The 17480-nt window shown below is 37.4% G+C and overlaps 1 protein-coding gene across 3 annotated transcripts; it reads left to right on the top strand.

Annotated features, from left to right (window-relative positions):
* Positions 1-343: 343 nt before the first annotated feature.
* Positions 344-7483, top strand: LOC131045081 (serine/threonine-protein kinase WNK2). Of its 3 annotated transcripts, XM_057978599.2 has the most exons (7): positions 344-1262; positions 2080-2117; positions 2758-2985; positions 3127-3350; positions 4769-4926; positions 5144-5570; positions 5955-7483. In XM_057978599.2, exons 1-7 carry the CDS (start codon positions 1173-1175, stop codon positions 7427-7429), a joined length of 2640 nt encoding a protein of 879 aa, XP_057834582.1. In that variant the 5' UTR covers positions 344-1172; the 3' UTR covers positions 7430-7483. The 3 variants fall into 3 exon arrangements, with proteins under 3 accessions (XP_057834582.1, XP_057834583.1, XP_057834584.1); XM_057978600.2 differs by lacking the exon at positions 2758-2985; XM_057978601.2 differs by lacking the exons at positions 2080-2117; positions 2758-2985.
* The last annotated feature ends 9997 nt before the right edge of the window (positions 7484-17480 follow it).

Raw genomic sequence — 17480 nt, 5'->3', positions numbered from 1 at the left:
AACCCAAAAGAAGTTATATGATTACAAAATTAAAATAAATTAAATATTTTCTTACTCTTTAAACTTTAACGAGTAACCAAAGGACCATGCTAAGATAACATGTGGAAAAAAAAAACCAAAAAAAAAAGGATTTTTCTTATATAAATAGAACCACACATTAAAAAAGAGCCAAAGCATGCTTGTATATATATACACATTTTTTTATACAGTTTTGAGCATAATACGTAAGGGATGACATAAGGAGACCGGCTGGACCGGCTAGACCGGTGGACACGCTCACGTCACAAACCGTCCAAAACAAATTAGACTGCTCATGACGAATGAAGTCAAATCATCTGTGTGATAAAACTCTACCATTGAATATATGCAAATGACAAACGGGTTTATATCCATCTGCAAAAAATGATCTTTACATATAACACCATTAATAGCTAAATTGGGCTTCCATTGAATGAGGCTTTTGGCACTTCATAAATTGCTCTGGCTTGAATAATTCATCACTGCCACTGAATCTTTTTTATTTTTGGTTTGGCGTTTTCTGTGGTTGCCTGCCACATGTTTGATAAAATGTCTAGCCGAGAATCCATCAAATTCACAGGACTATCCAGCTTTCAGAGCTGATTGTCGCGAATTTTGCGAAGTGGGTAATTTTTAGAAAAAAATTTAACCCAGTGGGTCGTCTTTGGTTTTGATTTTTTGGCATTTTTCATGGATCAATTCCTGGACTTCTGCAGCATAAACATAGATTTTTCTCTCATGCGCATTTCTATTAAGACTGTGTTTTGCCTTCAGTATTTGTATCGCTGTTAATTCCCAGCGGTCGGTGATTCTATAGCTCTATCTCCTTCCTCTTGCATTGAGTTTTTGTTCTTTTCTTTCTAAAATATTATTGATGTATCTTTTAGGAAAAAAGCCAGAGTTTGCCCACGTAAAACATACAGACTTTTTCGTGTTCCGAATGGGTTCTATTTTGCTGAGGATTGATTTTTCTAGGCTGTTTTGGGTTCTGTTTGGACTGTTTTCTTATGAGAATCATGAGGGAAAGCCCAGGATATAATAGCGGTTACTGCAACACTTTTTTGTCGGCACCGCTGTGTCCTGTGATGAGTTGTTGTCACACCTGTAAGAGCCCTTTTCAGTTATTTCTCTGGAAGTAGTTTTCTTTTGCAGACATGCCTGAATACAGAAATTTTTACATTGGTGCTGATGGAGATCCCGACTGTCATTTCGTGGAGATGGATCCAGCTGGTCGCTATGGTCGAGTAAGTATTCTCAAAATATGCTTTTTTCAGTAGAAGGCGATTTTGACGATACATACATACATATACATACAGAATTGGACAAACCAGGATTGAACCTTGTACCTAGCTTGACTGCACTAATGCTGAGCTATTTGCAGTACCTTTTATTGACTTTTTGTGTTCCAATTTCCAACAGATGGGATAAAAAAGTCCGTTTTTGGTCCTTTAACCCCTATCTTATAGTGTTAGAAATTTGGATAGTCGAGGATCCAACCTAGAAACCAACTTCTTGTAGTACTTGATGATGGTCTTTTTGGTTTTTGGCCTATCCAATATGACATGGATGAAAAGTCTGATGTTAGTATGATTTTTCTTATTCGAAATCGTTAGATATTTGGACAGCCAGGATTCGTACCAGAACCTTGTTTCGCTGCCTACTGCAAAGCTACTTCTAGTCCTTGATTATGACCTTTTTTTAAGGTTCTGTAAACGAGTCCTATCATGTCCGATTTACTTAGACAGAAGCCGTCTAAAGGGGATGATTTTAAAGCATCGACTGTGCACAGTCATTGCCATATAGTTGATGCAGTGCGATTCTTACCCGAAATGGTCTGCCCTTTTCTCACATAAATTTGGGTTCTAGAATTTTGTTTGCATATCTTTGGCTGTTGAGTTTTAGCCAACAACTACCAACGGCCAGTTCCTTCTTCTAGCTTATTCGCTTATACTTAGGAAAATTCATAACTGTTATGTGGGCTTGATATATCATTAAGTTTTGTGGTTTAAGTTCCTTGGAGCTAATATCTGAAACCTTTATTCTCTGTCAATTATTTTGCAGTATAATGAAGTGCTTGGGAAAGGAGCTTTCAAGACTGTGTATCCTTGATAATGCATTTACTGGAAATTTAGAGCCACAATGTTTAATAATAGTACTTCTACTAGATCATAACTGAATGAACGGATTGCGGATTGATGCCCTCTTTAGATGGTTTTGCTTGTCAGACAAATCAGGTCCTCTTATGCTATTGATATAGAATATATGGATGGAAATCAATATTTTGCTTTATTATAACTGATATTACCTTGTTTAACACTTTGGTTTGGTCTTCTGGAAAAGATATTAACTTTTGTGGTATTATAAACAATCTGATTGAATAAATGTTAATGTTTGACCAATTCCTATCAGACCTTGTTTACGTAGATTTTATGCATACACGAGTAGCTCTTTCTGCACTGCAACTTCCTAGCAATATTGGACTTACGCTTTATGACTGACAAAATAATGTTTCTGTGTTTCTGGAATGTTTGCTACAGACACACAAAATCCAAAGTCATGATTTCTATGTTTCTAGATTGTTTTGGAATGAAGAATTATTGTTTATTATTTTAACTGTTATATAAATGTAATGCAGAAAATGAATTGCAATAAGTACAAAAATAACCGTGTTTATCATTTTATGAGACCAATATAATCCTTAGTTTCAACATGGAGTTCCTTAATCTGCATGGTCTACAGCTACAAGGCTTTTGATGAAATAAATGGAATGGAAGTAGCTTGGAACCAAATAAATGTTAAAGATGTTCTTCGGACCCCAGAGGATTTGCAGAGGATATACTCAGAAGTACACTTGCTTAAGACCTTAAAGCATAAAAGCATCATCAAGTTCTACACTTCATGGGTTGATGAAGAAACCCAAAAAATAAATTTTATTACAGAGATGTTCACTTCTGGAACTCTTAGAGAGTAAGATTTTCTTTTTAAACAAAGTTTACAAAAATAGAAAATGGAAACGGAAAAGTGTTTAGAGATTTAAATTTTAGACTTGAAAACTCTTTTAATTCAGACATTCCTTAACTGTGGGATTTGGGTTTTTGTCTGCTTCAGATACCGGAAGAAACATAAGCGCGTGGACATCATAGCTATAAAGAATTGGGCTCGTCAAATCCTGCGAGGGCTGCTTTATCTGCACAGCCATGATCCACCCATAATTCACCGAGACCTTAAATGTGATAACATATTTGTGAATGGAAATCAAGGAGAGGTGAAGATTGGAGATCTAGGTCTTGCTGCTATTCTTCGCCAAAGTCATGCAGCTCATAGTGTTATAGGTATATGGTGCTTTCCTTATAATTGAATTCTATAAACATACAATAATATTTTCCCTTTATTTTCTCTTTTATAGTCTGGAAAGTGAGGATTGTCCCTGTCCTTGGTTTAGAGATGCAAAGAATTGTGTAACAATGAGAATTAAGAGTAGATCCACTACTTCAATCTATAAGGGTATCTGCTTTGGTTTAAGGCTTAAGCTATCATATGATCTTAAAAGTTTTGTAAGGCCCAAGCAAATGTATACATCCAATAGTTCGCAATTCCCCAATCTCGAGCACCAACAGCCTGGTGAGCATCCAACACAAGGTGCACTAATGGCATGCATTCATTTTAGCACTACATTATATATACATTTTTTGTACTCACTGTCATATAAATAACAAAAGTTTATATCTCAGCAATTATTGACAGAAGCATATACTAGCGTACAAAAGATTATATCTTGACATTCATTTGGCAAATGCATATACTGGTGTACAAAACATTATATGTCTAAGAAATTGTATGGCACAATCATATACTATTTTTTTTTGTGCGTGTTTGTTCTGGGCGTGCAATCAAGATTTAGAAGAAAAACCTCTTATCAATCTACATTTTGTTCAGTGACATTCTTTTGACTGTTTTACACCTTAATTCAATTCCTTTATTAATAGGATGAAAATAACAGCAGCAGCCTGGCCTTATAGAAAGCTTCACAGTTTCCTCTGTAGAATACCTCCAACAGCTCCATTTTTAGGGGGAGACAACCAACCAGTGCACCAGGGAGCACAAATCCCATGCTTCCTAGGACTGGGGCAAATCTATACCATGTCTGAAGCTAAATCAGGCCTTCTGGACATTGATTACTTTTATGTTGCTCAGACTCTCTTGATATTTTTCAAATTGCTGAATTTAAGAGATGAGAACCTTAAGATGAATGTTTTAATGCTTATAATACAATCGATGAAAGAAGTCAACCCAAGTTTTGATGCTCAATCTCCTTGACACCAATGGAATAGAAGTTCATTAGTAGAAGGAAAACATGTCTTCTCTATATGTTTCTATCGTGAAAAAAATGATTGTGCTTGCAACAGGTAACTTGAAAGAAGTAAATGAGAATTATTTTTTGTGCAGAATATCATGGTAATCGAAGTGATGATATCTAGGACTATAGTATAGAAGTGATTTTTTTATAGCCTTGCCTTTTTGTGGCTAGGGAAAATATTTGAATTGCCATGTACTTTGAAACATCATGTAATGCATGGCTATAAATTGTAGAGAACTATTTAACATAACATGGCTACTGAGTAGCTAAACAGGTAGACGTGTGGATAGGTGTTTTTTATTTGGGTGCTTGTTTTCAGAACTTTGACAAAAGTTGTAATGGTTACATAACTTAGAACTGCAGGATTTTTTTCTGAAACTTTTACTGTTGCAGGCACCCCAGAATTTATGGCTCCTGAACTCTATGAAGAGGAATACAATGAACTAGTTGACATCTACGCTTTTGGGATGTGCTTGTTGGAAATGCTGACCTTTGAGTATCCTTACAGTGAATGCTCTAATCCTGCCCAAATTTACAAAAAAGTAACATCTGTAAGTTATGCAGTTTTGGTTTCTATTTCCAAGTTTCATGTGATCATTGTGCATCCAGTTGTAGGATTGAAACAAAAAATAACTCTGAAATCCATTAATTACTTGGAAGAAGTTATGAGTCAATATTCTATTTTCTTTGGTGCCCAATCACTTGCTTGCTAGTACAATCTAGTTGAAAGAACTTTCAACTGACATTAAGGCCTGTTTTAATATTTAGGGGAGAAAACCAGAAGCCCTGTACAGAATTGAGGATCCGGAAGTGAGGCAGTTTGTGGAGAAATGCTTAGAAACTGCTTCTAAAAGGTTGCCTGCTAGAGATCTTTTGAATGACCCTTTCTTACAGCTCGATAATCATGATTCAGAACATGCACTGCTAAGAACATGCACACTTGGTGAAAATGACACCAAAGATACCAGGAAAGGAGTAATAATGGATCATATGGAACATAGAAACTTGCATGTAGTAGATCCTTCCTGTGGGGATGTGGTTTTAAATGAGAATGAAGAAGATGCTTGGGAGCACAAGAATGCACATTTTCCCAGTTTCCCAGAAAAGAATTCTAAGAATAAGGACTTTACCATAAAGGGCAAGAAGAGGGAGGATGACACAATCTTTTTAAGAGTGCGGATTGCAGACAAAGAAGGTGATGTTTTGATACTGCTGCGTATCATTGATCTACAATGTGTGTTTTCTTGTTGATGGCAGTATAAATAGCAAAACAGTTATTTTTGTTGGTAGCAGTATAAAATAGTAAACAAAGATAGATTTAGTTTCTGTATACAATCTTTAGAGAACACATTCTATTATAAATAGTAGCTCAGTAAACAAATTGTTGAGCCACTTTTTGTATGAAGTGAGAACAGTGTTAAGAAAATATGACAGCATATGTCTGAGTATTCCGAGAATGAACATGGGATTCTATGAAGTTTTGCATTGAACCTCTGGGTTTTATTCTCAAGCATTGTATGATTTAATTGAAATCTGTACATAAATGTTCTGGTTTAAAACCTAAATGTTGTTTTTCCAGGTCGTGTTCGCAACATCTATTTTCCTTTCGATGTTGAATGTGATACAGCCATGGGTGTTGCCAGTGAAATGGTAGCAGAGCTTGATATCACTGATCAAGATGTGGTGGAAATTGCTGATACAATTGATGAAGAAATTTCAGCTTTAGTTCCTGATTGGAAGGGAGGTGTAGCAATAGAAGACAGTGATGAAGGAGATGAGGGTTCTTCTTGTGATCATTTTGTCTCTAAACCAAGGGGAAATGGTTTTCACTTGTCGACTACCTCGTCTGAAACTTCTCTGTTTAACTATCTCGCGTCTCACAATCTAGTGGGTATGCAATCAGGACCTGTTCCTTCCACCAGAGTAGCAGATACTGTACATGGACGCTTTGAAGAAGTAACATATCAGGTAAGTGGGTCAGATGTATCATTCTTTGTAGCGGACGAGATGCACACAATTTCCACTGAAGCATCAGACATTCACCAGGATGCAGATGATTGGTCTATTGGAGAGGATTACTCATCACCTAGCTCTCCACTCTCAAATAGATCAGAAGCTGGAAAGTTTTTGCATACTTCTAGATTCGGCAAACCTGCAGAATTGACTATGCATGCAGGACTGTTTGATCACTCATGTGAAAGATTGGAACAGATAAATCCTGGCTGTTCTTTCTCTGAATATCATGGATTTCAAAGTAATGGATTTTCTGAAGGATTTGGTACCAGTCTTCATCATGAACAGGACTGTTTCAGGCCAGCCAGCAAATCACAGTGCCTTCAATCAATGCCACCATTTGATTATGTGTCAGATGATGAAGAAAATTTTAGAAGTAGGGAGTTAAAGTTATTAGCTGCCATGCATGAGCAGGAATCTAAAGAACTTAAGAGAAAGCAAGACCTTTCTCTTTTAGAAATAAAGAATCGTTTGAGCAATGAGAATTGTCTGAGACATTCTCCAAATGGTCAGAGGACCAGTCCTAGACCAAATGTTGCCTATACAAATCAGAACCTGCAAATGAGTGTGAATGGCCGGCAAGACCTGGTTGAAGATCATGGGAAGAGATATTCTAGACACTTGAATCAAGAACTTCAGGAAGATACGGTTTCAATAAAGCAAGGCATAGAAGCTGCCATTAATAATAGAACTTCAGGCAATTACAATTCAAAAGTATCCAAGGATTTCCCCATCACCCTGGACAAGTTTCCAATCTCCAGCCAAGCAACAGTTCTTTCTCATTCTAATAGAACTGTCAACCAAAAGGCATCGGCAAAACGAAGGATGACTAAATTCCAATCCTTTGATGACCTTAGTGGCTCTGGGTATCTGAGGTCACTGGCTGCAGAAATGAGTAGGCTGAGACTTTACCAGACAGTAGGAGTAGTGAGCACAGAAAAGGTCAAATCCCATCATAATTTTCCGAATTCTACGAAACCAGCACCACCAGTTCCTAGGACATCGTCCTTGAGAAATTACAGTAGTCAAAGGCCCCAGTGATATATTGTATGGACTTGGAAATCAGACAATTTATTGTGCATGGGATTTCTGTTTTCCGGGTGTAATTTGTGAAAGTAGTAACAGGCATGGTTCTTCAGTAAAATCGTTACTGAATGTGTGAAGACTTCACATGTAAATGCTTTCTAAATAAATGGAAGTCTTTTAACAGATAAAATTGTTGTATTTAAAATAATTAGAATAAAATGTGAATGAGCAACTGATGTGTATATAAACATTACAATATGCACTTCAGTGTATGCATAATAAAAGTCAATTCATTACCATGCAGAAATTATCAGCTAGTCTGACATGTATCTCTGTTTCCAAAGGCAAGCAACACATCCACAATATTCTACTTTACATGGCCTATTCTTTAGCCTCGTGATAGTATTTGTACACAGTTGCTACACTTCAAGTAAGATTTCTTAATCAAAATAACAACGATACAGAAAGAAATATGCAAAAGCAACATGAATTGCATGTTCAGTGACTAAATTTTACAGAAATTGCCAACAGTACTAAGAATCGCATAAGGGATCAGTTCTCTCTAAATATCAAGACTTCAAGTTGTACCCTTTAAAACGAAATGGCTGAAACATCAATACCAAGTCAATTGTAATTGTGGGTAATAAAATTTGTGGAATGCCCTATCGAATGCATTCTAGCTCAGCAACAAATCAGTATGCCAAAGGGTGTTTCTTGATAGAAAACTTATGTTTTGAAGTTTCATGTTCTTTGATCCTTAGCCCCCTGTAAGCAGAATATTTGAGTATTAATCTGTATTAGTTTTCTAATCAATTTTTCTTCATTTGAGTGCAATTATCATGGACCAACCAACCAGCCTTATATTTTGTATCTGTAATATCAAGACAGTTGAGTTACTCTCCACATAACATCGTAGAAAAGCATGCTTTCATTTATGATCCTATGAATTGGAACAACGTTGAACAATTAATATGTCAGGTGGTCAGTTGACATAATCTTTAGAAGTCCTGGGATTGCTTTTGGTTTACAATGACTTCTCACTTTCCCATCTTATATTTGGGTTGTTTAAGTAGTTGACTTCATGACAGCCCACATGGTAAACAATTTTTTATATTTTCTTTAGTTATTGTCTCCATGTCAAATGGGTCTTTTATATTCATTTTCTGTTGCAAAATATCGCGAACAAAAGTACCTTAAAAGATTTCAGAAGTAAAAGTGTCTATATTTGAAAAGTGGGCATCTCTTTTTTATTTATTATAAAATGTCTCATTTATGAAAATAAGGTATTAATAATGAGCATTTGCATTGAAAGGTCCCACTTTCAATTAAAATTTAAAATAGCCTAAGGGGAGTTATAAAGACCGTCTTAAAAGAGATGTACAAAGAGGTTTATTTCTAGAAGAGAATATTTAGATGCAAGGGTAGAGTTGTTTGTTGGAGTAGTTTGTTTTTTTTAGAGAAGGATATTTTCAGTTGAGAAGAGTATAAAAGAGAGACAAAAGAATGACAAGGATGTCTCATTTTATGGATACTTTTTGTGAGATTTTGCACAAGATCAAGGGTACTTTATAAAAGAGAGACAAAAGAATGACAAGAACAAATTGTATTCTCATCAATATGCAAATGATCAACTGGATTAACCAATACAATGAATATAAGCTTGCTTATATAGGCAAGGCCATATGGATGTACAAACATGCAATCATGACATGTGGCTCAATGAGAAACAAGGGCAGGTAAGAAATACTAGGGGTAGGTAGGAGAAATAATATCGTATTTCACAAGAGGTGGATGACCCACCGAATGTGGAGTGTAACAGCAAGATAAGACCACAAAAGGTGGAATTTCTCCTACAAGCTATATCCCCATGTGCACACTTCCCTAAGTGTCTCAAATCCAAACTACGAAGAGATGCATTATCCTAAGTTAACTTAAGTAAAGTGTAATAATATCCATAATGAATATTTATTTACACCAACACCCCCCCTTAAGTGCAACTTAGGGGAATGAAGACTCAAGTCAACAATGCAAGATGGGTCCCGGCCACTAGGCCATGATAGGTACCCATGTACAATATGCAAATGCAAGCAAAACTATGCAATGCAATCTCTCACAAACGGAGAAAGGGATAAAACCCAGTGGGAAAAAACTCCCCCCCCAAAAGAGAGATGAATGTACAAAAAGACTCTCAAAGAAGAAGGACAAAACCTCAAAGAGGAAAAAGTCCCCCCCATAAGAGAGGAAGGAGAAGTCAGCTGATCCTCCCTAATGAGACATCCCACACCCCCAAGAGAGCTCGCAACTGCTGAAACTTACTCTTGGTGAAAGGTTTGGCGAATATGTCTGCAACTTGCTTCGTTGTAGGACAATACTGCAAATCAATGACCTACTCCTAAATCAACTCTCGGATATAATGCATATGGATCTCGATGTGTTTGGTCCGCTGGTGCTGGACCGGGTTCTTCGAGATAGCAATAACACTCTGATTGTCACAATGTAGAACTGTCGGTCGTGGAGTGGTGAACTCAAACTCCGTGAGAATCTGCTGAAGCCAAATGGTCTCAATCGTTGCGTTAACAACTCCTTGATACTCAGCCTCAGTCGAAGAGAGAGCAATAACATGCTGCTTCTTGCTCTGCCAACAAATGGGGCCTGAACCAAGGTGAAAACTGTAACCTGAAGTAGACTTGCGATCATGAAGATCACTAGCCCAATCGAAATCTGTGTAACCAACCAAGCGAAGTCCTGTGCCTGCTGCATAGTGAATCCCATAGTGATGTGTACCTTGGATGTAATGAAGGATGCGTTTGGTGGCTTTCCAATGAAGCTCATGTGGTTCCTACATAAAGCAGGAAACCATGCCAACTGCAAATGAAATATCAGGGTGTGTATGAGTCAAGTAGATGAGACTACCCACAAGATGACGATACAATGTGGCATCAACTAGTAGAGAAGAACACTGAGCCTCAAGCTTGAGTCTTGAAAGAAAGGGAGTCGGTGCAGGCTTATAATCAACCATATGAAAGCGTGCAAGTAGATCAAGAGCATACTTGGGCTGTGATAGTGTAATCCCGGAAGGTGACTGTGAAATCTCTATCCCGAGAAAGTAGTGCAAAAGATCCAAGTCAGTCAGAGCAAATCTGTCATGCAAAGCAGATTTGACCCTGCTAATGATGGATGTGGTGCTCCTTGTAATGATCAAATCATCAACATAGAGCACAAGTATCAAGTGAGAGTCATCCTGTCACAAAATGTAGACATTTGAATCAGAATGACACCTAGTGAACCCTACTGAGAGAAGAAAGGAATCCATCTTGGCATACCAAGCCCTGGGGGCCTGCTTAAGGCCATAGAAAGATTTCCTTAGTTTGCAAACCAAGGAAGTATCCTGGATGAAACCCTGTGGCTGCTCCATATATATCTCCTCATCAAGATCACCATGAAGAAAACCACTCTTCACATCCATTTGATGTACAACCCAACCATGAGCTGCAGCAATAGCAAGTGTCAAGCGAATGGAGTTCATCTTGGCTGCAGGCGCAAAGGTCTCAATATAGTCAACACCTGGAACCTGAGAGAAACCTTTCGCAACAAGCTGAGCCTTATACTTATCCACACTACCATCCGCTGCAAACTTGGTTCGATAGATCCACTTATATCGAACCATCTTTCTCCCCTTAGGGAGATGGACTAAATTCCATGTGTTGTTCCTCATCAAGGAACTATACTCTTCCTCCATAGCTTGGTCCCACTTAGGAACCCCTGATGCTTCTCAAAATGTCTGTGGATCGAAAGCAGTAGCAATGAATGCATGTGGAAGATCCTGATGCTGTGATTGAGTCCTCTGTGTATCTAAAGGATCCCCAACAAGAGAACTCGCAGACTCAAGTGTTTGTCGAGCCCAACGAGGTATAGGTGGAGGTGGAGAACGAGGCTCCTCAATTGCAAGTGGACCCTGCGGAGGTGTAACCCTATGAGTCAGAGTTGAAGGAGTCTCATCATCTGAATCACTAACATCACTATCCACAATGGAGGAAGGTGGAGGAGGTAGAGAGGCTAATCTAGGAGAGCTTTCCGCAAAATGAACACTCCTCTCAATGAACACCTCATGTGTCTTAGGATCCATCAATCTATATGCCTTAACACCCTCAGGATATCCAACAAATATGCAAGGCCGACTCTGAGGTTCCAATGCCTTGCGTTTCTGCGGAGGTATGCGAGCCCATGCTGGACACCCAAAGACTCTGAAATGTCTCACAATTGGTTTCCTACCAGCCCAAGCCTCAAAAGGAGTAATACCTTGCAAAGCTTTGTGAGGAACCCGATTTTGGATGTGTGTGGCACAACTAATAGCCTCTGCCCAAAAAGCAGGATCAAGAGAACGTGCATGTATCATACAGCTAGCCATTTCTTTGAGAGTTCTATTCTTGCCTTCTGCAACTTCGTTCTGCTGTGGAGTGTAAGCAACAAAATGTTGAAAATCAATCCCCTCAAATGTACAAAAATCCTCAAGTCTTTTGTTCACATATTCCCTTCCATTATCTGTACGAAGAATCTTGACCACTTTCCCAGATTGCTTCTCCACACAAGTCTTGAAGTCCTAAAATCTATCAAATACTTCACTCTTATGAATGAGAAAGTAGACCCAAGTGAAGCGGGAGTAGTCATCAATAAAGGTGAGGATATAGCGGGCCTTGCTAAATGAAGGTGCTGGAAATGGACCTGCTACATCGTTGTGAACAAGTTGAAGAACTTCCAAAGCTCTCCAAGCTTTCCCCTTATCAAACTTCTCCTTAGGATGCTTTCCCATGGAACAACCTGAACATACACCCTCTGAAAAACTGATTCGAGGTAGACCTGTGACCATGTCTTTAGTGCTGAGCTATTGAAGATAGCGGTAGTTGAGGTGACCAAACCGCTCATGCCATAGCTTACTTTCTGAATTTGAATGAGTAAGCAAGGCCCTAGAAGGAGAACTTGGCACAAAGTGGGAGAATGAATAAAGCCTTGAGTTGTCATTGACTTGTCCCACTGCTACCAAGGCATCATCATCAAGTTCCTTTACCACAACTAAATCAGGTGTAAACTCAACCTTTTTCCCATTCCCATAGTGAGTGATTTGGTAGACACAGAGAAGGTTGGTAGACAAGTTAGGAACATAAAGAACATTCTCAAATGTTCCATCATCCATGTCAACTGAACCTTTCCCTTCAACCTTTACTTGTGTATCATCACCTATGTAAATGTGAGGTACCTTAGATGGCTCCAATGAAGAAAACTGCTCCTTTGTAGAACCCATGTGATAAGAGGCACCTGAGTCAAGTATCCACTGTTGTGAAGAACCTGTTGTAGCCACAAATGCTTTCCCTTTTCCCTTAGACTGTGAGGAAGAGGAAGGATATGAATCCTTCTTTGTATAGGTGGATGGCAAGTTGATATTGTTTTTCTTAAGAAGATTTGTCAACTCATCAACTTGCTTGGTGTGGCATCAATGCTCATCATGACCATACTTCTTGCAATATGCACAAGTTGGTTTATCCTTCTTAGGTGGAGTCCCCTTCTTGGAAGATGATGAAAAATCGCCTTGTGATGGAGAGGATGATTGCCCTTTTTCCTACTATGGCTTTGACTTATATTACTTCTTCTTCTTGTTGGAATCTTTGCCTGGACCTCCTTGATTCCCTTGATTAGCCACCAAAGCCTTGGACTTTGAAGACTTGAGAAGCCCCATGTTCAACAACTTAGATTGTTCCAATATCAACATTTCCGTGAAAGCATCAAATGAAGGCATAATGTAGGAACTCCCCACTATCAAACGATGAGTTTGGAAGCTAGATACAAATGCTACATATTCTGGTGCAAGCTTGTCCAACAAGTTGAATATCAACTGAGCATCCTTTTTGTCAATTCCACAATCCTTAAGCTTTGCTCTTAGCTTATTTGCTTTGGTGACATAATCTTGGATTGTATCAAAACTCTTGGGATCCAAGTTGGTGAGCTCATTGTCAATCTTGTAACCTATGATTTCATCAACTTGACCATACAATTTTTGAAACAAATTTCAAGCCTCTTTGATTGTAGTACACTTCTCAATGTGAAAAATGAGGTCATTTGATACATACTTATGCAAAGTTCCAAGAGCCATGCAATTCTTAGTGAGCCATTCTAACTGAGCATTAGGATCAGGTGGTGCTTCTATTGTTCCATCTATGTAATGCGTGAGACCTTTTTCCATTAATTTGCTCCATACTTTAATTTTCCATGATGCATAATTATGTGGAGTTAAAGGTGGAAATTTATGAGGACTCATTGCAACAAAAATGAAAGAGCACAAGGAAAGAGAGACACAATCACACAAGACCCCCCCCCCCCCCCCCCCCCCTCCCCAAATTCACTCAATCAAAGAACCCCCCCCCGGTAAAAATAAATAAAAAAATGATGATTTGACACTTAGTGTGTGTACAATGGGCCACTTGCAAAAAATGGCAAATTGGACTTATGATTTCAACTTTACAACTACCTCAATAAGGCCAAAAGAGACTCAAACTAATAATGCAAGAGATCTAAACTAAGATCAAAGCAATTTACAAGTACCAAATAGGCCAAATAAGACCAATATCTGAAAGTAAAATGTCCACTCAAAATATCTAAAATTTGATCACAAATTATGAAAGTAGACGAAAAAATGTGCACTTTAAAAAAAAAAGGGCACTTGAAAAGGAGGTCGTATGAGCTCAAACGAAGCCTTTGAAGTTGCAAAATTAAGGATTGGACATACAATTGAGAGAATCCAAAAATTCTGAAAAACCCGTGCACCAAAATCAGAAAATAACCACACCATTGCGAAGAGCACGAAAAATTAGCCTAAATAAATAAAATTGCACCCAAAAAGGAGCAAAATTGAGCAAGTTATGAGCCTCCAAAGTTGACTAAAAAATCCAAACTGCTCAATGGAGAGGGATCTAAAAATTTTCAAAAAAATGCTGTCTAGGCAGAAGGTTTTTTTTTTTTCAAAAAAATCTTTTTCAAAACTGGAAAAAAAATAAAATATATATATATTTTTTGAGATCCGAAAATTCTGTACCGTACCGCCCGAATTGGGCAAAATATTCCTCCAACACCCAAAATTTGATTTTTGTCAAAATAGGTCGAGTTTATACTCGATTTTTTTATGGAAAGGGCCTCCCAGACGCAATGGTGAGGTCAAAAATGCTCTAAGATGCCTCCAAAAAATACTGTCCCTCAGATCCAAAAATAGAAGCCTTCCAAGATGTCTCAAAAAACCAATCAATTGAAGTCCCAATGACTCTGATACCATGTGAGATTTTGCCAAGATCAAGGGCACAATGAAAAGTATAAAAGAGAGACAAAAGAATGACAAGAACAAACTGTATTCTCATCAATATGCAAATGATCAATTGGATTAACCAATACAATGAATATAAGCCTGCTTATATAGGCAAGGCCATATGGATGTACGAGCATACAATCATGACATGTAGCTCAATGAGAAACAAGGGTAGGTAGGAGAAATAATATAATATTTCACAAGAGGTGGATGACCCACCGAATGTGGAGTGTAACAACAAAATAAGACCACAAAAAGTGGAATTTCTCCAAGCTATATCCCTATGTGCACACTTCCCTAAGTGTCTCAAATCCAAACTACGAAGAGATGCATTATCCTAAGTTAACTTAAGTAAAGTGTAATAATATCCATAATGAATATTTATTTACACCAACACTTTCCCTTCTCTAATCAAGAAGGTCACTCTCCTACCAAATTCTTTATATTTGTTTATCACACCTTTGATGAATACAGGACAATATTTTTTACACCTTTTTCATGTCTTTGCATCACCTTGGCTGTGACATTATATAATAATGCTTTCACAATCCAAGCTTTCCATTGGATGTAAATCTACATCATTTTTCTTAGCTATAACTTTACCTACATGGGAAGTTGTCTATAGTTAACCAAGTCATTGGTATGAGAGAATAAAGGCTCAAGCTCATGTTACATATGTCAAATGCATCTATCTAAGTTTCAAGCATTGCAATGCTTCATGCCACTATCGAGAAGAAAGTATATAAAAAAATAGCTCCTAAGGATAGATGTTTTTTCTATGAAACCAATTCTTCATCAAACTCTTTGGATGAATGAAACCCTCTGATGAGGTGACACAACCTCATTACTAATGGTGTAAGTTGCCACCCATACTCTAGAGTCTTGGAGTTTGAGTTTCAACATGGCTAGGGAGAGCATTGATCATTTTTTTCTTAAGGAACCTCAATGCCAACCAGCTACACTTGATACATCAATAGGTTGGTGACCATCCACAACATTTGGCACAAAAAGAATCTTTAAGCGTTGTAATATCCTTAGCCAAATGATGACACAAATAACAATACAACATGCATACTTTCCAACTATAGATTGTATATACTTATTTAAACCATATATATTCATTGCCAAGCTAACCATCCATTGGTCACAAGATTGCCTTCCAATAACATTGAAGTTAGATAGTTGAACATGCTACACTCTTTGCATCTTTTAACTACACACCCTATTTCCTTTCTTGCACATTAGATCCTTCAATATCCACATTTGAAAAGACAAACATTTTCAATGGGCAACTGACACAAACCACTACATCTACAACAACCTACACAAGGACATTGGAATGTTCCTCAAGCACATCTTCTTGTTTGTTAGTAACATTCTAGATTCATACAATCTACATATCAACCTCTAACATTGGAATGAAGAGGGCCAACCTTTGTACTCCACAACCATAGTAGGAAATGCTTGTGTCCACATCAAATTCTTACAACTCTTATCGACACTACAAGCACATAGAACCTTTACAACTTCACTTCATGACTAAGCTCTTGATCTCACTACACTAGACTCATGCCAAATCAATAATAACCACATTAAAGAGCAACATACATTGCAATCTTGCATAACCCACTTCAACATTCCATAGGACCAAAGCACTTCTTCAACTAGCAATTTTCTTTTGGAATGTGCATACTCCAATGCTATGCACTACTATATGTTCAAACTCTTGCATATGAAAACCAACTGCTTTTGATAAGGGCATACGAGTTTAATACCACCCTCTTCTTTTCATACAACTATAGGGACTAACTTTCCTTGAGATTATCAACCATGCATAGTCAATACCATAATTCAAACATCAACCATTTTGATACACTCTAGACCTTCATTTATTCTTGGATAGAAATATGACTACTTTGAATCTTCATTTATTATTGATCTTCATAAAAGATGTATGACTTCATGTCTACAAGTCATCAACATGCATATGCATCATTAAGCTACACCTTGCACACAATCTATCCCATTTTATATGTTGATAGCATTAAGTATCTCCCCAATGTACTGAGGACACCACTCTATAAGAAAGGATGAAGTAATATGAACACAACTACATGAGGTTCAATATAATGTATTTTTTCATCTCAACATTAGCTATGTCTCTTTGCTATAGACTAGATGCAATGGATATTGTTGTTCTATGAGAACTTGGGAAATTGATTCATATATAATTCCATACAACTTGTTGTCACAACCCTCTTTTATCACTTTTTGATTTAAATACAATTCTATTAGATTTTTGGTTAAGCTATTTAAATGATTGAATAAATATAAAAGAATAAAATGAATACACACACACACACACACACACACACCTGGGGAATATAATTCAAAAGGCATTATTTTTATTTATTTATTTTCCACTCCCAATTATGGCACATGTTGTAGGAGGAATTGGAAGCTTCTAGAGGAATCTCCACCACCTTGCATGTAACTCCCCCACTAAGTTTTTAATCAATTTGCATGAGTCCAATATTGGAAAATAATCTATTTTTTAATTAAATTCTCTAGATAGTGGAATGGAGGAATTTTTCTTATAAAATTGTATGCAAGTTTCAAAGAAGGGAGTTGATTATGTTTTGAAGGAAATTTCCCAAGTTTTAGTAGTAGGATCTTCTTTGGTAGTCTCATTTTTGTTGCAGGATTTTTAAGTGGTTG

Source organism: Cryptomeria japonica, chromosome 3, assembly GCF_030272615.1.
Source record: "Cryptomeria japonica chromosome 3, Sugi_1.0, whole genome shotgun sequence".
Classification (NCBI taxonomy): domain Eukaryota; kingdom Viridiplantae; phylum Streptophyta; class Pinopsida; order Cupressales; family Cupressaceae; genus Cryptomeria; species Cryptomeria japonica.
Note: the sequence above shows the minus strand (reverse complement) of the source record. Positions and strands in the feature narration are given on the sequence as shown.

Bases quoted from the DNA above. Each gene is read 5' to 3' on its own strand.
- LOC131045081 (XM_057978599.2), top strand. From the start codon at position 1,173: ATGCCTGAATACAGAAATTTTTACATTGGTGCTGATGGAGATCCCGAC. The intron at 2,986-3,126 runs GTAAGATTTTCT...TGTCTGCTTCAG, and splicing joins ACTTCTGGAACTCTTAGAGA to ATACCGGAAGAAACATAAGC. The intron at 3,351-4,768 runs GTATATGGTGCT...TTACTGTTGCAG, and splicing joins TGCAGCTCATAGTGTTATAG to GCACCCCAGAATTTATGGCT.